Source organism: Conger conger, chromosome 11, assembly GCF_963514075.1.
Source record: "Conger conger chromosome 11, fConCon1.1, whole genome shotgun sequence".
NCBI lineage: Eukaryota > Metazoa > Chordata > Actinopteri > Anguilliformes > Congridae > Conger > Conger conger.
This window is the reverse complement of record NC_083770.1, coordinates 20,251,284-20,278,815: the sequence shown is the minus strand read 5'-3', so window position 1 is coordinate 20,278,815 and position 27,532 is coordinate 20,251,284. Positions and strand designations below refer to the sequence as shown.

Genomic DNA, 27,532 nt, shown 5'->3' with positions numbered 1-27,532 from the left:
CAGAAACCAGCTTGCCCCCTTTTTTTACATATGGAGTCTTTCGCCACCTGGTGGACACTGGTAATAGTGCTTAAGACACTAAAAGTTCAGAGCTGAGAAAAGATCATGCTTGTGTACAATACAGCAGTCATAATGTCATTTTTAGAAATAGTTCCATCTGTGGCATTTATGAATGATAAATGCTCGTACAGTGGATTAGACTAGTAAAGGTCATTTTTATGTGTAGTGCATGCTCGTATCCATTTATGTAAATTTGTTATCAGAGCCGTGGCGGCACGGATGGTGCAGTGGGTAGCTCTGCCGCCTCACAGCAAGGAGGTCCTGGGTTCGAATCCCCGTTGGCTGGGGCCTCTCTGTGCGGAGTTTGCATGTTCTCCCCGTGTCTCCGTGGGTTTCCTCCGGGTACACCGGTTTCCTCCCACAGTCCAAAGACATGCAGGTTAGGCTGATTGGAGAGTCTAAATTGCCCGTAGGCATGAGTGTGTGAGTGAATGGTGCGTGTGCCCTGCGATGGACTGGCGACCTGTCCAGGGTGTATTCCTGCCTTTCGCCCAATGTATGCTGGGATAGGCTCCAGCCCCCCTGCGACCCTGATCAGGATAAGCAGGTTAAGATAATGGATGGATGGATGGATGGATGGATGTTATCAGAGCCTGTTATCTGCAGAGCAATGTTATAGAAGGTGATTTGTTGATAAATAAATACAAGTTAAATTTGGCTATCCCAGCATGCCGAGCCGAGCCAGAGGCAGGAATACACTCTGGACAGGTCACCAGTCCATCGCAAGGCACACACCATTCACTCACATTCATACCAAGGGACAATTTAAATGCTTCTATTAACCGAACCGGCGTGTCTTTGGACTGTGGGATGAAACCAGAGTACCCACGCTGACATGGGGAGAACATGTAAACTCCACACAGAGAGGCCCCGGTTGGGATTTGAACCAGGGACCGCATTGAGGCAACAGTGCTATCCATTGCGCCACTGTGCCACCTTAGTTGAATGTTACTTAGTTAATTAATGAGGATAAACAGATTAATGACATGCATATACCTGATGATAATATCAAGGAAAGTGGATGTTCTATACTGGAGAGAATATTCTTGTGTAAAATGACAACCTAGCGGCCACTTAAAGGCATAAGTACCTCAAGACCTGCTTGGTGGTTCAATGTAATTATTAATTGGGGAGCCACATCAGGACTGTTTTGGGCCTTATCCAGAAGGCCATAGATCTATAACTTTAAAAAATCCCCCTCCCTTTAGGCCATTTTTACAGCCCTAAATCCTTGAGGGTTTCAAACAACTAAACAGAAACACACAACTAGAGATCCTGGTCCATTTTTAATTCCATTTTTAATTCCATTTTTAATTCCATTTTTAATTCCATTTTTAATTCCATTTTTAATTCCATTTTTAATTCCATTTTTAATTCCACTTCAACCAAATAACCGATGGCTTCTGAGGCTCGTTAATTATGCAGGATCTATAGTGCAGTCCAAATGTAAAGTTTTTACTGGCCAGCTTTCAGACAGCTTTCATTCCGCAGCTGGGAAACTGAAACACAGCCACCTAATTATCTTCATTTAGTTGAGCAAATTGCACCTTGTCTGAGAAAACAACAAGCTTTATTGTACCCCTTTCTCAGAATGTAGTGGGAAAATGTAGCATTAATAACATCACCCAAATAAAACAAGACGGGCAGTTAATTATTGCCAATAGAATATTCTGCTGTGGATATAGGCTACCATCTTGAAGACTAAGTATCTTCTTTTGTTTGAAAAATAAATAAAATCATTGGCCTCCAAGATAGTCTTTCTTAAGATGTATATGATAAATCAAATCTATAACAACAACAACAACAACAACAATAATAATAATAATAATAATAATTATTATTATTATTATAATAATCATCATCATTATCATTATTATAAACAGACCAACTCTGCTTAGTATGTTAGTCTGTTGGTCATGTTCATTTTATGTTTACTTTTAACGATGTGAATCCAAATAAGCCAAAAATTCAATGATAGAAAACGTTCTGAATAATATTCCTACAATCACACATTTCTGATAAATTTGATGCATGTTGTATTCTATAGCATGTGTCTTGGTTGCAATGGTAGTAGGATAGCCTTGCAGCACAAATTCATTGAAGAGCTAGGGTGACTACGAGGTGCAGGTAGCCTATGTTATCTATGTCTGTTAGGACAGAGTGGTGCGATTGAAGATGATGCAGGTTAAAATTAATACAATTTATTCATCAATGTGCAATTCAGAAATAGAATACCAATGTGGAAAGGTAATATGAATGGCTATACACGAATGGCGTGCAGGAGATCGTAGTAGCAAGTCTCCTCGAACCATTACCCGTGTCCCTTCATATACCCAGGGTTTACAGAAAAACAACAAATCATCAAATAAATAATCATCACAGTCACAAGACAAGTCTAACAAACCTGGTTAACTTAATTTGCATTGCCTGTGGTTTATTCTAAATGATATTTCAAGATCTTTTTTGAGCACCCAGTGTACCACACCACCAATGACACCAAACTATTTCCACAACATTAGCAATCTAAAAACAACAAACACTGCATGTGTAAACTGATTTATACAGTACTATTTCAACAGTTCTTGGAGCATTCCACTGACGTGGCAGAATTGAGGAAGCGCAATGATGGGAGCAATGGCAAGCACTGTCTCTTTATCAAACCTTGCTGACCCTGTGTCAACATGGTAAACACACTCTGTTTCCTTTTGGGGGTCTTTTGTGCAGAGAGGGACCCATTTATGTAAAATGCCCTACACCCCCATGGAGCAATGTGGGGTTAAGAGCCTTGCTCAAGGGCCCAACAGCAGTGCGGATCTTACTGTGGCTTCACTGGGCCTGAACCACCAACCAGGTCCCAGTCAAGTACCACCTTAACCACTAGGCTACAGGATGCCCCCATGTGCAAAGGGTTTGTAAAAATCATATACACTCAATGAGCACTTTATTAGGTAAATCGGTACACCAGCTTGTTAATGCAAAAATGTTATCAGCTGTTTTTCAGACAAAATGTCAGAATGCGGAAGAAATGTGACCGTGGAATGATTATTGTTGCCAGACAGGGTGATTTGAGTATCTCAGAAACGGCTGATTTCCTGGGATTTTCACTCGCAGCCGTCTCTTGAGTTTACAGAGAATTGAGCAAAAACTTAAAAAAACTAGAAAAATCCAGTAAGCAGCAGTTCTGTGGGCAAAAATGCCTTGTTAATGAAAGAGATCAGAGGAGAAGGGCCAGACTGGTCAAAGCTGACAGGAAGGTGATAGTTACACAAATAAGCACACATTACAACAGTGGTATGCAGAAGAGCATCTCTGAATGCATCAAACATCTAAGTGGATAGGCTACAACAGCAGAATATCAATAAGTCTAAAAAATGTGTAATGTCTAAAAAGTGTAATAAATACCTAATAAAGTGCTCACTGAGTGTATTAGTATGTTTTACTAAATGAGACATATAGAAAACATTAACTTTTACATGATTATGGCCCCTTTTTAGCACCTTGTACTCATTACTAGAAAGCTGCTTTATAAATAAAAAATACATTTATGTATTTTATATATATACTCCTGCAGAATTTGTAAAAATACAAACATACAAGGAACATGTGGAGTATACAATATAAAGTACATTTGTGTTATAGCACTGGCAGACGGTATATACTAATTCTTACATGAATTCACTAGTTTTCTGTAAGATGTAAGGCACTTCACAATTTATACTGAGATCATAAGAATTGTATTTGTCTAATGAAGGAGCGCAATGAAGGTGTTGGAATAAAACAGAGCTCAAAAACATTACATTAATGGCAAGGCATTCATTTATTAATCAAATGCAGTTGATTTCCTGATCACAACTGATTATTTTGTATTTATGCACTTGTACATCCAGGCACGTCCACACTGTCTCTCTCACACACAAACATACACACACACATTCTTATGTACACACTCATACGCACTGTCCTCTTGTAGCAAACTTATTTAAAAATAAACACACTGTCTGCTATGCCAACATTTGGTGCAGCCAAAAACAACTTCCCATAAGCAAAAAGGAGCATTTTCCATTTTCTTCATTTCTCAAATCCTGAATCCAACAAATTCAGCAGCTTCACACAAGACATATTCCTGGAAATGGCTCTGGATTTGCAACATTTCCTGAATTCCCAGTCTGGCTGGTGCCTTTCCTCCTTGACGTAGAACGACAGTGACAACTTTCCATTTCAACGGAGTACTGGGAAGCAAAAGTTAAAAAAACTGGCAAAGTTTTTGCATCCCCTGAGTTTCCACGTCAGACTGCAGCCCAACAATTCCAAAGCCTGTTTAGCATCAACGGAAGATGGCCCAAGGGGTCTAGTTCAGAGCAGTCAATTCTTGATGTAACATTATTGACCACACTGACCAACTCCCAAATTGATCCCAACTGAACATTTAACTAAGCACTTAAAGCAGATAGCCACCAGTTCATATAATTCATGTCCACTTACATGGCACTTTAGCAATAACAATTAAAGGTATGTTCCCCTTGACAGTAGTTTACCATTTTCTCTCCGGTAGCTGGAAGTAGCGCAGCCTCTCCGTTTTCATCAGCGCTGATTAATGCGTCCGCATTTCATGTGCTCACGGATGCTTTTCTTCCACCTACAGCTAAGCTGTAGGACATGACATACAGATTTGATGAGTGTATTTACAGTGAACTGACTGACTCGCTGACTGATTGAGTGATTGATTGACGCAATATCCATGTTAACCTGATCAGGAGAACCAATGTGTTATAGAAATGCGGAATGCAGAAATGTCCATTGTTCAAAATCAGCAAGGAAGACCGGAAGTATCCATTCTTAAAAAAGGAAGAGAAAATTTGACACTTTCATTCCTGGTGCCCGTTCGCAGGCTCCATGTACTTCTAATTTGTTTCCATTTAGTGCCGATTTTACCCACACCGAGACAAGGAGGCGATACTGTTAGAGCACTGCTGTGGATAAATCTGCGGGAAGCTGGACGGCTCGGCCAGGCCAAACCTGACGGAGGCCGTTAGCTCAAACAGCTTCTCCTCCAGCTCATTCTTCGGCTTGGCCATGTCGCGGAGGATCCTCTCCAGCGGGGACAGTTCACAATCTTCACAGACCTGGAGGGAGAGAGGGAAGAAAATAAAGAAATGTCCCTGTGGTCCCTCGAGGTCACCACCACTGTGTAGTACGCATAAACTTTACATTTACATGACAAAAATAATTTTCCACATTCTTACAAACGCTCTGGAATTGGACTATTTGGACCGTCACGATATGTGACGTCAATGTTACTTCCTTATATTGGTTACTTAGGCAACAGTTCATTATAAAGTGCTTATTTTCAAGAAGTAAGACCATTGAAAAACTGAAACTTTTTGAAAAAAGTTGAGCGTTACCTCCGATGAAATTTTTTCCAACCATAACATCTCGTCAGATGTGAATTCCATTGTTGCACACGGCTCATTCACGACTGGGCACGAAGAGCGGCGAGTCTTAACCTACTGTTAGACGTATTCTGAAATACAGTATATTGCTGAAAAAAACCCAAAACATTTAGTTAATAAAATTATTTGTGTAAATGTACATTAGACTGACAAGTGTTGTTTACTTTTCAAGAAGTTAATCAGCCGTTGAAATCGATATGTAAGCAAAATGGCTAATTTAGCCTAGTTTCTTTTCTTTATTTTACTGTATGAGAGCAACCAACCCTAAAGCCAGCTGTGTAAGTGGTAGAAAAGCATGGTATCATCTGAAATAACTGTCAGCATAACCCGCAGCTGTAATCGTGATAATTTTAAAATTTTAAATTATCAACGTGGGCTCGCCTTTTTATTAAGCGCAACCAAAGAAAATCGTCACTTACCTTAGATAAGGCTTGATATGCTATATAGTCAAATTGATGGTTAAATATTCAGGTGTGCTCATTTTCCCATGGCAAACATTTCCCAATTTTATCCGCACAATCAACTGCCAAATTACCAACACTTTAGATATGTTGCCGCTTTAGATTGATACACGAAGAGCCGGCTGCAATTGCACTTGTTAAGATTGTACATAGACGAAAGTGAAAGCACATAGGTTTGCTGTGTCGAACAAAACAACACTCTTCCGCGAATCCGGACAGCAACCACTTCTCCGTCATTGTGTGGACATTATGTTACAAACGTGCTTTTAATAATGAGCTGGCAATATTGCACAGTACAAAAGATAAATGAACTACAATGACTGTTGGGCAAAACAAATATAGGCTATATTGTGATACTTTAAACGTGAATGAATTGCGCAAGAAGCCAAGTTTAGCATGTGAAGAGAGCAGGACTCTGTGACGTAATTTCAGAAAAAAATAGCACCACACCCTGTCATTCATCAGAAAATGAAAGTGAAAGTAATTTAAGTTCGCCTGTTTTCGATCTGATTCCATAGCATAAAAAACAACAAATATGTATTTGTTAAAGAAAAACTACGCATCAACCCAATGTCCCACTTTTATTTCTCCTTTCGATTGTGGAAAACGGTATTGTCAATTGTTGATCCAGGATCAAAGGTCCAAATCTTAACCTCCCATCCCAGGAATCATAAAATCACGTCCCGGTCTAAGTAATCGGTTCATTAACCGGTAGAAAAGAAAATCGGGTCTGGATTTGGATTAGAGGGCCATCTTTGATGATCCTTGTCCTATTGGATTGTCTTTCTTCGGAAGAGGAACGCAATCTGATAAACAAAAGGCAGACCAGCATGTTTGCGATGGTTTAGCCATAATACTCTCAGTATGTGTATTTGTAGGAGACAGAGGAACATCTTAGGAAATAATATAATGAAAACCTTTTTTCTCTCGGCCCGATTTCCAATAAAATTCTAGAAATTGTGTGTTCTCCAATTTACCATTATATTTACAGCACATTAATGTCAAACCAGTTAGTTGGTGAAATGATCTCAGATGATAAGAAAATTAAGAGGCAATGTTTCATGGAATCTCACATAATAAACGACAGCCGCAAACTGCAAGAATATTCCTTTATTGCAATTCTTTTCCTTTTTGACGATTTTGTTCTGTTCCACAAGTCTAGCCCATTTCTGAAGTTGAGTATTTTACCACCAGTGATAACAGGAACACAGACAGTCAAACATGGGAGACAAAAGTATTGCGAGAAACAGGCTAACCAACAGCTTCGTGATTTCAGAAGGAAAAAACACAGAGCTACGCAGTAAAAGATTGCATTCACCATGGGAAGAAATATTGTACCTTCGTAGATGTACTGGTCAGGAAATACAATTTAATTACATGAGAGTGAAACTAATGTTATGTGAAACTAATTAATGTAAATGTGTATTTTTAAACTATTTTATCTTTCCTTTTGAATCTCAATTGTTCATTTATTTGACCTATTACTACTCATTTTCCTTTCAAATTGTTGTCGTATGTATGTGTACCTTCGGCACACTTGTACTGTAAAAGAGGGCACCTGCGTTCTCAATGCGTCTCCGAGTTTAAATAAAGCAAAATTAAAAATTAATATGCAGTTAAGGCAAGGAAGCGTATTGTGCAGTGTGCGATTGGACGGTTGCTGCACTGGTTGCCGGGGGTAACTGGAGGGCGCCGGCTCAGAATTCCTCTTCGGCGTTGCGGCAGCGCGTGTCCTTTAGGTGGCGCAAGCGCTCCAAGCAGTCCTTAACGCTCCGTTCACCGTGGACCTTGTTGTCCCGTGTGCGCACGTTCACGGTCTCGCTGGCTTTCTCCTTCTCGCCGACCACTGACCGGGAAGAAAAAAAACACTCGTTAATTAAGAAATATTATCCGAACATATATATCCGTGTTTTGTTAAAAACTACAATGTCAGACGACGCTGTAAAACATTTTCTGCCATTACTTCCTCGCAACGATACTGTTCCACAAAACACACAGTCACCCAAATGTAGCTTTTATATTTTATACAAACTGTCAGGGATTATTTGTATGCATTCCGTCCAGGTTACATTCATATGATGTCATGAAAGTGATATATCCTGCTTGTCAGCTTGCCACATGTACATAACCCTCGGGATAAATTCATTAACAAACTCTGCAGGTTAATTACAACAGCAAAGCATTGCTTTTCATCACTGAAATACGCTCAAATAAATAACTCTAAAAGCAAACCAATATTAAAAAGTGAAGAAGCAATTAGCCACACAGTAAAAATTAAATTTGAAATGAAAAAAAAGCAAGGGCAAAAAACAGGAGTATGAAGTACTAATTATGACATTGTGCCATAGGGGCTAAACAGCAGATAAAAAAGTAAACACATGCCAGAGCAGGTTTGCGCTTCTACATTAATCCTCTTGGTTTTACAGAGGCAATTAGCGCACATAATCCGTCTGAAGTCTCACATGAATTAGCGGCCTGATTAAGAGAGGCTTCAATCGGCCCCTACATGCGGCTGCCAGCCATTGCTCGCCCTCGCTCTCTTTACATCAAAAAACGCGACTTAATGAAGGCTAAGAAGCCACACAACAAACTCAGAGAGAGAAAAAACAAAAACAAAAACTACCTACCTACAAAGCTACCTAAATGCAACAGATAGGTAATTAGACACAGTGAGCGAAGGTTAACACCCAGTAGTAAACTACTTGAGGTTAACTGCTCGTAGTAAACTCAAGCTTCTGGAATGTGTCCTTTAGACGGACTGGCAGAGGAAAGGAGACGCACGGATATTTTGTCTTCATGTACTGAACCTGTACGGGCTTCAGATTTGATCACATAAATAGCTGGGGATTGGATGGTAAAATGATCTGGCTGTAGGTAAGATGATGTTTGGCAGGGGGTTATGGGTAAGATGATCTAGGGGACTGGCAGGGATATTGTGGATAAAATGATCTGGTCTTTGGCAGGGGGTTGTGGGTAAGATGATCTGTTGTTTGGCAGGGGGTTGTGGGTAAGATGATCTGATGTTTGGCAGGGGGTTGTGGGTAAGATGATCTGTTGTTTGGCAGGGGGTTGTGGGTAAGATGATCTGTTGTTTGGCAGGGGGTTGTGGGTAAGATGATCTGGTGTTTGGCAGGGGGTTGTGGGTAAATCTGGTGTATGGTAGGGGGCTGTGGGTAGATATGGTGTGTGGCAGGGGGTTATGGGTAAGATGATCTAGTGTTTGGCAGGGGGCTGTGGGTAAGATGATCTGGTGTTTGGCAGGGGGCTGTGGGTAAATCTGGTGTATGGTAGGGGGCTGTGGGTAGATATGGTGTGTGGCAGGGGGTTGTGGGTAGATCTGGTGTGTGGCAGGGGGTTATGGGTAAGATGATCTGGTGTGTGGCAGGGGGTTATGGGTAAGATGATCTGGTGTGTGGCAGGGGGTTATGGGTAAGATGATCTGGTGTGTGGCAGGGGGTTATGGGTAAGGTGATTTCAGGCTTGGCACTGCAGGAAACACTCACCCAGGATGAAGTTGTACTGAGCCAGCTGTGCGTTCCTGATCTTCTTGTTGAGAGTGCAGCTTGGGTCCAGGTCTACATCGGTCATCAGGCCGTTACTGTGGAATTCCTGCTGTACCTACGCGACAGGAGAACCTCTGTAAGGGACTCTCCTGGTTCTGTGTCAAATCAAGGACTGAGTCCTATAGGACCTACACAACCATGCCTTAAGAACCCTGATCTACGTTCAAGACAGCAAAGGTTCGCTAACATATCCCAGTTTTTTTCACTTGTGTATACTTGAAATCACGGAAGCCAGTGCTGCTCTAGCTTCTGTTTCAATGTCTCTTTAACCGGTACATCTCCCCCCCCCCCCCCATGACTGCAGACACCCCTCTGCAGGCCGCTTTCAAAACCACGATCCCCAGATTCCCGCTAACCCTCGCTGATCGCCAGGCATGGAGGGTCTTACCCGCTGGGCGTATTCTTCACAGGTGGGCCCCACCGGCACCACCATCACCTGCCGTGGAGACAGCCAGAGCGGCCTGTACAGAGAGGAGAGATGGGTTAGAGACTAGCCAGAGCAGCCTGTACAGAGAGGAGAGATGGGTTAGAGACTAGCCAGAGCAGCCTGTACAGAGAGGAGAGATGGGTTAGAGACTAGCTGTACATTTATTGATTAAACATTACTACTATTAGAATCTCTCCCTCCTGATTTCCCCCGCCCCCCCTTTCTGATATCCCTATCCTCCTTGTCTCGTCTTATGATGACGACTATATGTTTACAACAGCATTCCATGTGTATTTTCCTAGTTATGGATGTGATGCTTTGACTTGTGGTAGAACCTATGCACTTGTAAGTCGCTTTGGATTAAAAGCGTCTGCCAAATGACAAAAATGTACATGTAAATGTAATTAAACCAGGTAAATGTACATTTAAATGAAGCCAAATGCAATCTATGAAATACAACCACCTCAAATCCACTCAATAAAAGTGATGCAACTACAGTAATAACAACATTGTAATTTCACCAACTAGCTATGGAGCGCAACCAATGCATTCTCACACAGCTGACAGGCAGCCATCATGATGATGTCATCAGCAGGTGTGGCTGGCACCTTGTCAGTCCCTGCACATATTTACCATTTCCCGCCGTAGTTCTCGGTCAGGATGGCGATCATTCTCTCCACAGAGCCCAGAATGGCTCTGTGAATGATCACCGGCCTCTTCTTGTCATCACCGTCGTGGCTGGACAAACAAATCACAGTTAAACACTGCAGAACACTTTAAACACCCCAAATTACCCCGGCCAAGATGAATCTCAAAACAACAGAACGAAATAGGACATTAAAGTGACACGGCTTTGATGTTTCAGAACTATGCTGTCTGCACCTTGCGTGAACATGCAATACAACATCCCACCACATGATGGCACTGTTACTCAGTACAGTACGTAAGTTTGTGAAATGTCAGTCTCTCGAACAAGCTCCGCAGCAGAACCGGTACATGGCACGGCCTTAAGACGACGGCAGCGGGAGCGGGAAGTACCTGACGAAGGTGAGATTGAAGCGTATTGGCAGTTGGAAGTCCAGCTGGATGGTGGCACATTGGTGGTATCGCCCAATCGCATCCTTGATCTGAATGTCGATCTGTGACGGAAGACACAAACAGCCCAAACGGGAACATCGTCAGGCTCTTCCCTGTGTCCAGCTAAACCAGGGCAGAAGATGGATCTGAAAGGCCAGGCCTACCTTTGGTCCGTAGAAAGCCCCGTCCCCCGGGTTGAGCACCCACTGCTCCCCAAACTCATTCAGGCTGTTCTCCAGTTGCTGCATGAAGACAGAAGAACAAAATATTAGCACTGGGAGCTGACCATTGGGCTCTGGGTCGCTCTGGGGGCAGGGTTAGGGACTTTTCAAAAAACGTTTTGAGGGTGCTACAGATACTAAAATCAGGAAGAGTAAGCTGGTGCATGTGGGCCTTTCACAATAAATTCCCCTACAGAGAGGAGTCATATTAAGAGACTGTTAGCAGCAGAACCTGCTGTGTGTGACACTCAGGGCTTGCCGTACCTTCTCCGCTTGGTCCCACACTTCGGGCTCTCCCAGGAACTTCTCGGGCCGGGTGGAGAGGTTGAGCTTGAAGCTGAACCCGAACACGTCGTACACGGTGCGCAGGAAGTCCAGGCAGCCTTTCATCTCGTCCCCGATCTGCGGGAGGAGCGTGAGGTCACAACCAGGGCCCAACGAGAGAGAGCCGTGTGCCTCCACGATCTGCACAGTGGTCAAACAGTGCCTATACACAGCAGATACACTGCTAAGACATTAACTGAGACCGGCAAAGTCAGCAAAGAGACAAAATGACATTTCCATTAACAGCTTTTGTTTTAGGTAGGATAGCGAAGCTAAGCTGTGCTTTAGAAGTTCTGCAGCAATCCCAACGCGTTGCGATACGTCATGACAACACAGACATGCAAGGCCCCCAAGCCGGCGGCCTGACACCGGCCTGCAGTGGGAGCGAGACTGCTGAGGACAGCAGGAAAACGGGCTCATTCGCAGTGATCCATCACCGGTACTGACGGCCGTATATCACCAAACGGCACCGGGCCGAACACCCTTCACCTCCGATGGTCACTGGCTGCTGCTCAACACAATTATTTCATCAAAATGACAGGCAAGACCACAGAGGAAACCAAATGAAAGAGTAAAGAGAGAAAGAGAGAACAGAGGGAGAGGGGGAGAATAGAGGGATAGAGAGAGAGGAGGGGGGACAGAGGGAGAGAGTGAGGGTGGGAGGAGAGAGAGACAAAGAGACAAAGTGAAGAAGAGGAAGCACGCTGGGCATTTCCATAAAACGTCAAATCCAATTAGAAATTTCAATCACAATTTAGCTAAAACTATTAGAATCAGTCATTGAACCAATTGCCCTATACGGCAGTGAAGTGTGGGGTCTTACAAAGCAAGATTTTGACCAATGGGACAAACCAAATTGAAACCCTGCATGCAGAGTTTTGTATAAGGCTCTTACAAGTACAAAGAAAAAGTACAAAGAATGCATGCAGGGCAGAATTAGGCCAATATCCATTATTAATCAAAATACAAAGGCGGGTAATCACATTATGGAATCATCTAAAAAATAGCAGCCCCAATTACTTTCCATTACAAAGCCCTGCAGTGCCAAGAGCTGAGCAAAGGAAAGAGTCCTCTCACACAGCTCAGTTCACTAACCACCCCTTAAACACCTTAAAGCCTCAGGACAGCATCACCATGAGTCAACCAAATTATAACACAACACAAACAAAATCACCTATTGGGACGCACAAACGAAAACACAAAGCAAAATGCAATGCTATGTGGCCCTAAATAGACAGTGCACCACGGCAGACTATCTGACCGCGGTGACTGACAAAAGACTAAGAACCACCTTGACGAAGTACAGGCACAGCCTGGCCATCAAAAAGGGCCGACATGGGCAAACACGGAAAGAGGAAAGGCTGTGCGAGCACTTCCAACTCTATGAAGCTGAGACAGAGCTGCATTTTCTGACAAAATTGAAAATCAATGTATGAAAATAAATGTATTTGTCTAATCGGCCAATTGTGTGGCAGCAGTGCATACAATCATGTAGATACGGGTCAGGAGCTTCAGTTAATGTTCACATCAACCATCAAAAAATGTGATCTAAGTGACTTTGACCGTGGAATGATTATTGGTACTGGACAGGGTGGTTTGAGTATCTCAGAAACTGCTGATCTCCTGGGATTTTCACACACACTAGTCTCTAGAGTTTGCAAAGAATGGTGCAAAAAAAACAAAAAGAAAATCCAGTGAGCAGCAGTTCTGCAGACAGAAATGCCCCGTTAATGAGAGAAGTCAGTGGAGAATGGCCAGACTGGTGAAAACTAACAGGAAGGTGACAGTAACGCAAATAACCACACATTACAGTGGTATGCAGAAGAGCATCTATGAACACACAATGCATCGAAACTCTTAAGTGGATAGGTTACAGCAGTAGAAGTGTAAAAAATAAAAATACATAAAGTGCTCACTGAGTGCATATACGCTTCGGCAATACAAAATGTTATGTTCGGTCATGTGAATACAGCAACATGAATTGAGAGACAGAGAGAGGGTGTGTGTGAGAGAGAGGGGGTGTGTGAGAGAGAGAGAGGGGGTGTGTGAGAGAGAGAGGGGGTGTGTGAGGGAGAGAGAGGGGGTGTGTGAGGGAGAGAGAGGGGGTGTGTGAGGGAGAGAGGGTGTGTGAGGGAGAGAGGGGGTTTCTGAGGGAGAGAGGGGGTTTGTGAGGGAGAGAGGGGGTGTGTGAGAGAGGGGGTTTGTGAGGGAGAGAGGGGGTGTGGGAGGGAGAGAGGGGGTGTGTGAGAGAGAGGGGGTTTGTGAGGGAGAGGGTGTGGGAGGGAGAGAGGGGGTGTGTGAGAGAGAGAGGGGGTGTGTGAGAGAGAGAGGGGGTGAGAGAGAGAGGGGGTGTGTGAGGGAGAGAGGGGGTGTGTGAGAGAGAGAGGGGGTGTGTGAGAGAGAGAGGGGGCGTGTGAGAGAGAGAGGGGGCGTGTGAGGGAGAGAGAGGGTGTGGGAGGGAGAGAGGGGGTGTGTGAGAGAGAGAGAGGGGGTGTGTGAGGGAGAGAGAGGGTGTGTGAGAGAGAGAGGGAGTGTGGGAGGGAGAGGGGGCGTGTGAGGGAGAGTAACAGCAGTAAAAGCCCACTCTGCCGGGCCGTGTACCTGGTCCATGGTGCAGAAGATGTGTGCGTCGTCCTGCTGGAAGCGGCGTACGCGGGTGAGTCCGGTGAGGGCCCCCGACAGCTCGTTACGGTGAAGCACGCCGAAGTCGGCCATCCGCAGGGGCAGCTCCCGCCACGACCGCGGCCGGTGGTCAAACATCAGGCTGCGGGCGGGAGAGACCGGGGGTGCGCTCAGGACCGAGAACGGTCACGGAAAACTACGCTTTCAGCAGACAGGCACTGCTGAACGATTTTAACACTCCGTTAGTTAACTAGCCACCAACGCATTTATAATACAAATAGATGCGAGTTTCGTCTAACAGTGCCAGCTAGCTAGCTGATTCGTTGCCTGCTTGTGATTTATTTTAAGGTAAGAACTAATATAACATTCATGAAAGTGCATTATAACAGCCAAATAATTGTCAACTTTTTTTTCTCTCTGCGTTTTCATCATCAGCGGCTATTTTTGTTCACCGTGCATTACCTTTTCAAACTGTTAGCTATGGTTACCTAATGTTTGTGGTGAACAAAAAAACGTTTAACGAACCATCTTGAATGCACATCAACCTCACCATCAAACAATGGCTCACAGCCACCCAACGGTGCCCATTTTGAGACCAACGGTCATTTTGGGAGAATTAATAATATAAAAAACTAATAGTTTGTCATTTATCTGACACATTTATCCAAAGCAACTTAGTCGATTAGACTAAGATGGGGACAATCCCCCCTGGAGCAATGCGGGGTTACAGCCCAACTTGCTCAAGGGCTGAACAGCTATGTGGATCTCATCGTGGCTACACCTGGGCTTGAACCACCAACCTTCCGGGTCCCAATCATGTACATTCGCCACTAGGCTACAGGCTGCCCATCAAGTCAATTCAATTGACTTCAATCAAGTCAATTTTATTTGTACTGCCCTTTTTACAGAAGACACAAAGATGCTTTATGGAGTAACAGAAGGACAAACGTCAGGCCTGAACACCAGATTAATGAGCTGCATTAGCTGGGGAAGAGAGGGAGGGCAGGTACCAGTGTCCAGGGCAGTTCATAGGCTTGAGAGCGAAGGTCTCCTTCTCCGACTCGAATGAGAACATGTTCTCGCTATAGTGCTGCCAGTGGCCCGAGGTCTGCCACAGCTTGCTGTTGTAAATGTTGGGGGTCACCACCTCCTGGAAGCCCCTTTTCCTGTACTCGCTCTGAGGAGAGACACCCCCACACAAATCAATACTAATAATAATTATCATTATGTTAAAGCGTCTTACAGTTGATTAGACTAACACCTAATACATATCCGAATGATATATGCAATAATACACACAGACACACATATCTACATAAACATATGCATGTACACAACTCACACACTTTATATACATGAATGTACATTACACACAGACTCACACAAGCATCCACCCGCACTCACACACATCACACAGACACTCGCAAACACACACACGTAAATGTGTCAGTTACTGCTTGATGTCACAGCCCCAGGTGTGGGTTATGACATCTGAGGCCCACTCACCCGGATGAACTGCACCAGGCTGTTGTAGATGTAGGCCCCCTTGGGCAAGAAGAAGCAGCTCCCGGGACTCAGGTCATGGAAGAAGTACAGGTCCTGCTCCTGCGGAACGAGGGGGTGGGGGGGCGGTCACAAACCCGCCGGCCGAAACAAATTACCCATGCGGCAGCTGCTAACGCGAGCAACATCTGCGCGCCGTCAAATGCATGGGCAGGAGAGACATCGCTACCACACCTCGAGCAGACACAGCAGCCCAACACCTGCAGCCGACAGCCACAGCCCTTAATGTTTCACTATTCACCCCATTCTGAGCTCAGAAAAGTAGGCCGCTTCGATCCTACATGGACTAATGGATGGCCATCGAAGGGTGAAGACAACCTACAGTATCCAGAGCAGATTCAGGGGCAGGAGAACATCGAACAGAACAGTTTTACTCCATTAAAAACAAAGGAATGTGACGGCCAATCTTCCAACACCAGAATAAAACATAAGCTATATTTAACATTCTGAATAATTTTGACTGGAAGTAGTTATTTATACATTTAAGTTGAAGCCCGCTAGCGAGTCCAATGCCTTAACCATCTGTAAGCAATGTTAACAGGTTTTTTTTTCACCCTCTGAGCATGAAGCGAGGCTTGAATCTTGAACAGCAGAATCACACCTTGGTTTCGTCTCCCACACACTCAAACTGGTTCAGCTTTGGCTCACAGCCAATTCTTTTTCTGATCAAACCCCAACAACGTCAAACAGACACCTGGAGGCTGGAGGCTCGACGCTCTTCCAGTTTGTCAGGATAAATTCTCACTTCTGTATAAAGCAGGATGGAGATGTTACATCTACCCACACAGTCCTGGTCGGTCTGTTCAATAAGGACAGACACAAACTACCAGCCAGGAACGCAAGTGTCCATTTTTAACACATTTATTTTTACTTTTGGAAAGGAGACGAGTATTAGTGCCACAGTAAATAGCACAGACTTCCTCTAGTCAACCAGCTGACTTTCCCTATTCTGTCCAACACATTGTATTTTGCTGTATGTTGTATAACATGGGGTTTTCCTCAACCACATCGACTTCCATTCCCTAATCCTCTTACCGAACGTTGGCCTTCTTTCCCAAAGCGAACATGGGGCTGTAAAGACACAAGGCAAAGGCTGCCCTGCAGCACAGTGTGGTATTCTGTGTTCAGCCATCTCCCACTGCACCAGCTTGAGCTGTAACCCAGCTGTAACTCAGTGCCAGCAAACGCACTGTGTGTGGTACCCCACACATTTCTGGCTGTCTGAGGAATACCCAAGGCACATTTAGGATTCTCCATGAGTCAAGAATGAAGGAAAAACTAGGTATAATCCTTTCTTGAGTGCTTGTGAAGACCCACATGAGTACAAGTATTTTACTTAAATAACAATATGTTCACCAGATTATAGGGTGACCCCCCCCTCCTCCTCTCTCTCTGTGGGATAAATCTTGCTCTCTCTCTCTCTCTCTTTGGAGAAGAAATCTCTCTCTCTCTCTTTGGAGAAGAAATCTCGCTCTCTCTATTTGGAGGAGAAATCTCGCTCTCTCTCTCTCTCTGGGGGAGAAATCTCACTCTCTCTTTGGGGGAGAAATGTGTAACTCACTCTGCCCAGTTTGCGGTGGTCCCGGTTCTTAGCCTCCTCCTGGAACTTCTCCCATTCCTTCAGCATCTTGGGATCCGGGAAGGAGATCCCGTAAATCCGCTGTAGGGACTCCATGTCAGCCTTGCCTTCCCAGTATGTGGAAGAGTTCTGGAAAAATAACAGAACAGACTCACAACCGTTCTGACATCTCAGACAAGAAAACCTTCAGAAAAACAGGTAAAGGAGAAATTTTCAGGTGGAATTTGCGGTATCTACAGTGTAGAGCATTTGTTTTTTATTAATAACTACACCATACTGTTGTGAGATTTAAATACATAAAATATACAATAATGCATAAAATAATACATTGAATCCAGGAATTAGAAGCCCACTCAGGGTTTATTGTTGAATTTAAATTTTCTGGCAGACCAAAACAATCTTTCGGCAAAACTGATCACAAATGACAGCTGAGTCCCTTAGAAATGTTAATTATATTTGGCAATGAACTTCAGCACAAAACTGGCATATTTACAGGGAGAAAAAAATAAGTCTAGCAAAACAAAAGGTTACTCAAGAAAATAGTTTTTTTTTTTTATCTATTCATTTTTAAACCACACATTTCAAATACTGCCAAATGAGGACTGTTAACCAAAAAAAGCCAAAAAATGCATCTAGGCCACGATCTGTCGGAAAACAGCTGGACTGAAAATAGGGGAAAATGGGATGAAATAACACAGATGTTAGTGTATTATGCACAACCACGCTGGCACCAAGACATGCCGTGTTGCCAGGGAGATACTCTTACTGTAGAAAAAGGAATTGCGGTCGAGGCCTCTGTCAGCATCAGAACCGTTCTTATTCCTGTCAGTGACTGGATTATAATATCGCCGTCTAAACGATCTTGAAACTGAACTCAATTTCAAAATAGTTCTAATGCATTTGATATCACGGGCAGTAATGCTGACAGAAACCTCTTTTTTTGGACAACAAACATTTAAGGAGGCTTTTAATCTGAGAAAAATAAATAAATAAATAAATAAATTCTATACTCAAACTTTAAATGGCATTAAGATGTCATTTGTCATTGCACTGGTATGAAACAATGGCTGGCAGAGGGCTTGGCTACAATCTCCATCCAGCTCTGTAACATTCCAGTATGGAGAGGTACAACTCGGCTCCTCCCCCACATTGTGATGAGAGCCAAGAGGCGGTTTCAACATTGGGTTTCCTATTGGGAGGTCTGTGTTCCCATGGCGACTCATCTCCCCAATGTTGCAAGCTCTGAAGGTGACCCGCCCACATGCCTAGCTCCGCCCATTCAGCCCTGTGCTGAACATGGTGGGAAAGCGGGCAAGCAGATGTGCATGGGAACGCACCTGCTAACAGCAACACGCAAACCGAAACAGAAGAAGCTAACCGCTAAAGCTAATACAAAGAGAAACAAAAGAGCCCATCCACTAATGGCTATGGGCAAACCAAAACAAAAGAAGCAAACCACTAACGCTAATACAGAAAGTGAAAGAAGCCATCCACTAACACCAATATGCAAAGCGAAATGAGCCCAGCAGGAAAACCACACATATACACTATAACTACATAGATCTGATTCATTAAAATTAACCCAGTTAATTAATGCAGGTGACCATGTGATGGAGGCACTTAGCGTTTCAGCATGCAGAATATTCAGCCTCAGACTTTTAAACATCCATCAAACTCTTGTGATCGAGCTCAGATGGAACAGAAACCAGAAATGTCACTCTCGGACCAGGGTTTAGGCAACCATGGCATAGAGTCCCGGCATAATTTTACACTGACGACAAAGATGCCCTTAAGAAATTAAAAACAGCCATAACGCTGACAAGCAGTCAGTCCTCCTAAAGGATTGGAGCTGAACACAATTTTGTGGAACATTAAGGTTATGTCACCTGTCTGACACAGTACATTGTTCAATACTAAATTAACTCTTACAGAATACTTATATGTCCATTTCAGGTAGCTATTGGACTCATATTCTATGTACTCTGTCAGAGTTGAATTAACACTGTACATTTTACTGTATTATGTACTAACATTGTAAATTAAGCCCCAAGCCCTATATGAAGTGGCTCCACACAAATGCCATGGGGTTTTAGCTTTGGTTGAGAAAATTGTGAAAATGTATTAATAGGGGCTCGAAACAATAATCTAGCAGTCATTTTGATTGGTTGAAAAGGCAGAAGGTCGAGAGTGCCATATGGTAGATATGCGTGGGTGCCATGTGGCACTGTTGGGACTGAAAGGGTTAATACTGTACATTAAGGGGGTAAAATGGGTACAGTAGCCGAGTGGACTCGTGGTTTACCTTGTGCACCTTCAAGGCCTTGATCTTGCCAGTGTGTCTAACGTGAGGTCCCCTGCAGAGATCAATCAGAGGCCCACACCTGCGGAACAGAGGGGGGTCAACCCGGGTGTGCCCTGTGCTACAACAAACTGCCGTCAAATACCACACCCTCACCACATTATGTCCCTCTATACTAGTGGCCTCCAACCTGGGTCCTGGAGAGCTACTGGGTCTGCTGGTTTATGTCTTCACCTTAAAATCAGCACCCCGTTGAGACCCAGGTAACAAGGTGAGGTGAGTTAACTGGGTAATAAACTGTCCTAATTCATTACATTATATTAATGGCATTTGGCAGACTTATCCAGAGCGACATACAGTTGATTAGAGGAAGCAGGAGACAATCCTCCCCTGGAGCAATGCAGGGTTAAGAGCCCTGCTCAAGGGCCCAACAGCTGTGCGGGTCTTATTGTGGCTACACTGGGATTCAAACCAACGACCTTGGGTGTCCCAGTCATTTATCTTAACCACTACGCTACAGGCTGCCCATTGATGAATTAGGTGCAGAGTAACAATGGAAACCAGCAGACCCAGTGGCACTCCAGGAGCAGGGTTAGAAACCACTGCTCTACACACAGTGCTGATGGGGCAGCCAGCTTTCAGTAACCACATAATGGGCGGAACCTGAATCACCGGTCAATCTCAGTCTTTCCCCATGTGTTTGAGACAAACATAGACATCCAGTTTAATGCTTTTTTTCCCCCTCCCAATAGATGGAGGCAGAGAGGCAGTCTTATGAACGTGTAAAGTTCCCACCTGTAAACAGTAGTTGTTGGAGTCTTGACTTTCTCATTCAAAATCCTGCACTTGAACTTGTTGTACTGAAAAGGAGGGAACAGAAAGGAAGTGCAGTTGAGGAGGGCCAGTAATTTCACAGGATGTTCTTTTTTCCTTCTTTAAAAATAGGTCACGTTACCTTGAACATCTCCAGCAGGGTCTCCTTCCTGATCTCTAGCCTCTCGAAGGGCTGCTTCTCCTTTATAATCTTCTTACACAGATTCTCCAGAGCTGGGAAATCATGGCTCGACACACCCCTGCACGGCAGAAACACACCGAGTCCATCAACAGCAGACGGCATCCCCTGACCCTTTAAGGCAGAGGTGTCTGATCTTATCCTAAAAGGGCCGGCGTGGGTGCAGGTTTTTGTTTTAACCCAGCAGTAACACACCTGATTATACTAGTGAACTAATTGTGGTCTTTAATCAAGACCTTGATGAGTAGAATCAGCTGTCTTAGTCCTGTGCTAAAACAACAACCTGCACACACACCGGTCCTTTCTGGATAAGATTGGACACCCCTGCTTTAAGGCAATGGCCTCAAACTCAAATGCCATGGAGGGCTATGCATCCTGTTTTTTGGGGGGGGTTTTTCCAGCCTCAGATCTTGATGATATAATTAGTTCCATTATTGGCAGAATTAGGGCAGTCGATTTGCACATTATGCATATAAAAGGAAATGCTCATTTGTGTCGTCTAAATAACAATAACGTTTCAATGCAGTGAAATGCATATGGCTGAATGGGTAATTGGAATGAATTAAGGCAGAGGTAATTGGTTGGAATGAAAACCTGCATACATGCGGCCCTCCATGGCAGGGAGTTTGAGACCCCGGCTCAAAGGTGTGAGATCAAAAACATGTGATTAGAATGAACTGAATGCTCAAGTAATCACAGTTGATAGCCATGCAGTTCTAGAACAGGGACAAAAACGGTGGAAGAAAACTGTTACGCAATGTGACTGTTAATAAGGAACCTCGTCAAAGTTAAAAAGCAGCCCGGTTGGTTCTTAGCACTTAAACTCAAGTGAGGTGAAGGGGGGGGGGGGGGGGGGTCGAGAAACCCCAGCAAAGGTACTGGCCCACAGCAAATTCATCTTTCAGAATCCCAGGACCGGGAGAGCTCCCTCCGTATAAAGCTGAATTATTTATACGCCTTGCCCATTCAGCAAATGCTGGCTGAAATATTCTCAGCCAGACAGAAGGTTGGGTTCCAGTGCTCACACAGAGCAGTCTGTCTTCAAGACCTTTGCTCAAGTTTGGCCATTGAATTATACTGCAGTATACAACCTTCTAAGGACTCCTTCCCATCTGTCAAGTTGACATTCCCCAAAAGATGAAAGCAGCAGGACACTTTCCAGGTTCTCCCACATTATTCTCTTAAAGAAATTCTATAACAATTACCAACGTCAATGCACACATAAGCCGACAATTATGACCAAGCCTTTGTATGTGTGTGCGTATGTGTACATGGACCAAATACCATATTTATATGCGCAGGTCTATATATAGCAGGGATTTTGTGCCAACTCCTGCTCTTAATTATTTAATTAGCTGAATAATGTCTTGATCAGACATTTGTATCAATTTACAGCTGCAGACTGCAAGCTTATCCTGAAGATTTTACTCTGCTCAAGTACAGGAGTGAACCAGCATCATTTCTAGAGCTGTCAGAAAAATTAATTAAGGTAATTGGTTGGAACAAAAACCAGACTATCGGCAGATGTCTCATTGTGTATATATGGCTCAAGTAATAGGAAATGTTTCCTGGATTATTATTATTTATTAATGCCATTCAACAGGTCAAACCGGTTTTGTATCAACTGTAATTGTAATTCCCGATGCCTAACTAGGTGCAAAGTGTTCTTAATGAGACTCTTCTGAAGCCTAACGAGGGAGGATTTAGTATCTTTAGGCCACATTATATCAGAAATTGATATGCATGCTACAATGAATAAATACCCAATATTAATTGAGGACCTTCAGTCAGCCAGACCGATTCTCAGACAGCTAATGATTTAACCCTCTTTAATATGCTAAGTAGCAAATGATTGGCTGAGGAAGTGGCAATGTTTTTAATTGATTAATTGGCTGGACTGACAGGTGAAATGAGTGGTCTCCTAAACAGTGAAAGTGGGACCATCTGGCCGCTCAAACGAAACCATTTGGAAAATGAAGAGTTCAAAGACAGAGCACACGGCAACGGGCCAAACCTGCATCGTGCCAAAATCAATTTGACAAAATTTTTCAAAGTATTTAAATGCGTGCCTGCGATAACCTTAACTGATTAAGAGACCGGCTGGCTGAAATTAATCCCAGCATGCACTGGGAGGCCTCAGAACAGTGAACCCCTGTACTACACCCGCACATCCTGCCATGAAGGCGCTATATAGCGCTACACGAGTATAGCTGCCAGTTGTGTACCATGAAGTAGCTGCATAAGGCTAAGAAGGAGTAAAACTGCGCTCACAAATTTTCTTTATAGTGTAGTAATATAATGTTATATACTATTAGTAGTAAAGTCGCAATCATTAAGGTGTTACAGCCACTATAAAGTTCAGGCTTACGGTGAAGTTATATTATACAAATGACAAATATTGCCATGAAGAAGGCTTAAGAACATGAAAAAGTAATTATGCGCATATTCAAGCAGGAATGAGGTGGCAAGCTGAACAAATAACCTAAAAACAGATGAGAAGCTCTTATTTGCATGTTGGTCCAACAGGTTTTTTGGGGGTTTTTTTGGCACTCACTCATCTTCGAGGTACATGTCGTAGTAAAAGCCGCTCTCTATGGGGGGCCCGTAGCACAGGCAGCCGCCGTAGACCCTCTCCATGGCCTCGCCCATGATGTGGGCGCTGGAGTGCCAGTACACCTGCAGAGGGGGAGAGAGAGGAGTCAGGGCCAATCCCACAATCGCTCACGGTTTCCCACAATCCTTCACTGCGTGGTAGAGAGTGCCAGCGGCGCTCAGTTCCTCCAGCGGCGGATATTTTCCCGCCCCGGCAGCGCACAGTGTGCGCGTGGTGCCTTCGGCAGGCGGGAGCTCCGTTTGGTATTCCAACAGATAAAACATAATGAGCCAAATTACCTCTCCACAGGTGGCTTTCCACAATAATCACCCAACTGCCATTCATACAGCTCCGTTTTCAAATAAATAACAGCAATAATAATAAACTTGATGGAGCTTTTCTTTCTCCTTCTGCATTTAGGCTTTCAGCAGATGCTCTTATCCAGAGTGACTTCATACACAAGCCATTTACAGAGCTGTGTTAACTGGAGCTGTGCTGGTTAAGTGCCTCACTCAAGAGTACAGCCGCAACACCACACCTGGGAGTCCAATCTACAACCGCAGAGTTAAGGCCCCTTTAAGGCCACTTTGTAGCCACAGGTGATCGTCACATTTGCGACTACTTTTGGTTTATACTAGAGCGATGGACGGTTTTGTCGTCGTTGCCATGACGTTATGCCCATCGCTCAGACTTAAATTTCGACCCCATCACTGGCTCAATTGTCACAACAGCCTTATTATAGAACGTTCTCATCTGTAATTCCCTTTAGCAACGTGTCATCAACTAGCTCCCGTGTCTGGAGCTCGCAAATATCTCACAAATAACTATAAACTGGCCTTTACACATCCTAACCACTATGCCACACTGCAGTTAAGTTATGACCCTGTGGCGTAATGTGTCCTCTGCAATTGAGCCATCCTAGTTACTTAGGAGCAGTGGGCAGTCACAGTGCAGCACCCGGGGACCAACTCCAGTCCTCAGTAAGGGGCCATGCCAATGGCAAGAGTATCCAGGTCTTTCTTTCAGTTCTGCCACTCCAATTCTAAAAGGCTGGCGTCAACACTGGGGCCAAACCATCAAAACAACAAGGGCGCAAATTTCCTTGTGGCAACTCAACGGGCAGACAGCCAGGAGCAAAATGAGATTTTCCCAGTTCCATCCGTGCGAAAACTCACCGCTTGTGCCTCCTCATCCTCAAATTTGAGCAGCTGGAGGCTGCAGTCTCCTTCCAGAGGACGGTCCAGGTCCCACACTTCGTTGTTCACCTTGGCGATCACGGTGTTGTCTGCTAAACCTTTACTGCGCCGTGAGAAAGCATAACGACATTAGCCACGCTTATAGGAATATATTATATTTATGACACACACTCTACCGAAAACATATCATGTGAGTTCAAACATTATGTGCTCCTCTATCATTCTGCATTCGAATGTATTACTGGGGACAATTATGGTACTCATCACTGTGTCTTGTATAGAAATGTAGGGTGGCCCCCTCCCCCTCATTCACAAAATCCCCTTTACCTCACTTCACTTTTAGCTTATAAAGATCATCTGATTTATTGCACAAATTTCCAAGATTGTCTAGTTGTTCCTCAAATGTGTTCTGAACTGGATAAAAGTGCTTTTAAAATGTGTGCTCCTCAAACCTTGAATGTATTACACAAGGAACTGAAACTTTGGGCATGATCTCAACCTCAGTTACAATGGATTGTAGGGGTGTAAAGCTTTGACTTGATGATGATATGATACCAATAACGATGCAATGCGATACGATTTGTCTTCAATCATAACAATACGATGCAATACGACACGATTTGATAACAATATGATTGATCGCAATGCAATATGATGCAATACGATGCAATACAATGCAATTAGCCGGTTATGGTGCTAACGTGACCCTGTAGTAGATTTGACAGTTTGCCCTCATCCCACAGACACTCAGAGGACATTGAAATAACAAACGATTAGACTATCACAATAAGAAACAACAAGTGTGTTTATTAAGTGCTTCTAATATCAATGTGTGTCGTGTTGGGTTTCGAGACTCAATTTTTGGAAAGAACCTACACCAAATTATTGAACTTATATTGAACTCTGTAGCAACTGTAACACAAACAATCAGAATTTTCATGTGAATCATTTAAATTACATTTAAAAATAAATACAAGTTTGCCATGTAAACAGTATCCAGTGTGAATAACAGTCAGTGTGAATGTCAGCCTCATGATTAATTTCAAAAGAATATTACATCCCTGCACATTTCCCATCCACGGATGACACGCAGCGAGTGCAGTGAGAGAGCATCCATACTGACCTGATCCCACTGGCCACCTGGTAAGGTGTAGTTCTCCAGGACTCGCCATCCACCACTTTCCCGTCGGGAAGGGTGATTTTGATTGGCTGGCTGTCGTTAGCCGCTCTCTCCGCTAATAGGGCGTCGTGCTCTTCCTTCAGCTTGCTGTACAAGGACAGACGGTCTTCGATGTACTGGGGCGGTGGGTTCAACTGGGGACATATGGGGCAAAGCAGCGGTCATAGAAATGCTGAGCAAAGACGCTTAAAATAATACATAAACTTAATAATATCTGCGCTCGACGTTGTCTTATGGAGAAGATTCAATTGCCATACGTTACCACTTACACGATTTGTTTCCCTTTCTTTCACGTGACCAAACTGAATAAATTCATGACTTCACTTTTCATCTTGGTTACTGTGCCGCAGCAATCATTACAACCAGGTGCATGGCGGGTAGCCGTCGCATGCCTTACCTCAGATTTACCCACAGGATCTCCTCCTCCTTTACTCTTCTTCTTTCCTCCATCTTTACCTTTTTTGTCTCCTGCGCCACCCTGGAACACAATTCAAATTCAACAACAATGTAATGACTACAACACGTCTTTCAAGCAAGAAAGTGCAGCCCCACCCATTGTAATATCAGGAAACAAAGAGCAAACAAGTCTCTCATTAGTGCTTGAACAAGCAACAATCTTTTCTCAGATCTTTTTCTCTAATCTTTTCTAAAATAACTTCCCAGAAATGTACCTTGAGGTATTAGGGAAACGTTTACAGCACAGATACAGAGTGAAACTAGTCACATTAAGATATAATGACGAATTCAACTGTCAAAACACAAACAGGCAGCTGTAAATTTCAACTTTCATTACATTTTAACATTTGTATTTACGGGAATATATACCTTAAATTAGTGCAGCAGGCTACATGAAACGTAAAAACTAGGTAGCTAGTTAAACTGGTTTATCGCAGAAGTTAAACGTGGCTTGCTGGATAATGTTATAACTGTTAGCTCTGAAATGCAGGCTATTGAAGTAATTAGTTATCAGTCCACAAATTAGAAGTGCATTTAATACAGTTTGCTAACCAATCTATATAGTACAATTAGGTCTCTACTCTTTGCCTTGTCTGGATGATGTCTAGCTAGCTAAAAGTTCCTGAAGTTTGTGACAGCAGCCATGAGGTAAACTAAGTGCAGTAGCTAACCAGCTGCAGTACGTGGAAAGTTAGCAGATTTAGCAGGCATTAGCTACGTACAGTAACAACTCGGTCGCATTAACTAGCTACAGCTACCTTGTTATCTTCTACTCGCAATCCTTCCACTTGCTGTATAACGTTATCTTCGTCCATGACGAAAGTGAACAGGATATCAGAGTGATAATGTTGTTCTTTGGGAGAAAACCGATGTTTGGTGGGAAGCTAGGTAAAAGGCTAATTCCGAACTGAACCACAGCGTGTCACTTGCCGGTGTCGGTACGTCACCCGGATATTACGAGTCCGCTTCATACTTCCAATGCTGATGCAATCCACTCGTGAAAGGCGGGCTCATTGGCTTGATTGGCAGTATTTTATGCGTATCGTTCTACTTTTAATCGTCATGGAAGGCGGGCCGATGGTATTGATTGGCGGAGTTTCCGACGCAATTTCTGTTAATCACGAACATTTCTTAATCAAACACAACATCAGCATCACTTGCGATTTTGCAATGCTTTTATTTATGTTTTTATTTATTTATTTGCCATGTTTTATCAGCAGGACAATAGACAGCCACTTTACATATTGAACTCTCTTGAAAATATTAACTTTATTGGCATATGCGTCTACTTTGATGTCCATGTAATAGGCTAGATAAACATGTAATTTTTTTGCTGTCAACTGACATCGAACCAGGGTGGGAATTATATGTAAATATACACCATATAAATCACACAGTATACCTATATTATCACAGATAATGTATTTAACTTTTTTTTATTGTAAAAGG

The 27,532-nt window shown here is 43.5% G+C and overlaps 1 protein-coding gene and 1 long non-coding RNA gene across 2 annotated transcripts; both read right to left on the bottom strand.

Moving 5' to 3' along the window:
- Positions 1-3,858: 3,858 nt before the first annotated feature.
- LOC133141181 (uncharacterized) lies at positions 3,859-6,361 on the bottom strand. Its single transcript, XR_009710056.1, has 3 exons — positions 5,930-6,361; positions 5,463-5,599; positions 3,859-5,183 (listed from the first exon to the last, which is right to left on the bottom strand). It is a non-coding gene; the product is annotated as an uncharacterized LOC133141181 (long non-coding RNA).
- Positions 6,362-7,066: 705 nt separating this feature from the next.
- On the bottom strand, positions 7,067-27,079 carry tars1 (threonyl-tRNA synthetase 1). The gene is made up of 19 exons (XM_061260117.1): positions 26,842-27,079; positions 26,025-26,105; positions 25,571-25,761; positions 24,427-24,550; positions 23,213-23,334; positions 20,602-20,719; positions 20,442-20,506; positions 19,650-19,728; positions 17,330-17,476; positions 15,712-15,810; positions 15,216-15,382; positions 14,185-14,347; positions 11,524-11,661; positions 11,203-11,280; positions 11,000-11,100; positions 10,595-10,699; positions 9,923-9,995; positions 9,475-9,589; positions 7,067-7,817 (listed from the first exon to the last, which is right to left on the bottom strand). Exons 1-19 carry the CDS (start codon positions 26,896-26,898, stop codon positions 7,669-7,671), a joined length of 2,172 nt encoding a protein of 723 aa, XP_061116101.1. The 5' UTR covers positions 26,899-27,079; the 3' UTR covers positions 7,067-7,668.
- Positions 27,080-27,532: the final 453 nt, after the last annotated feature.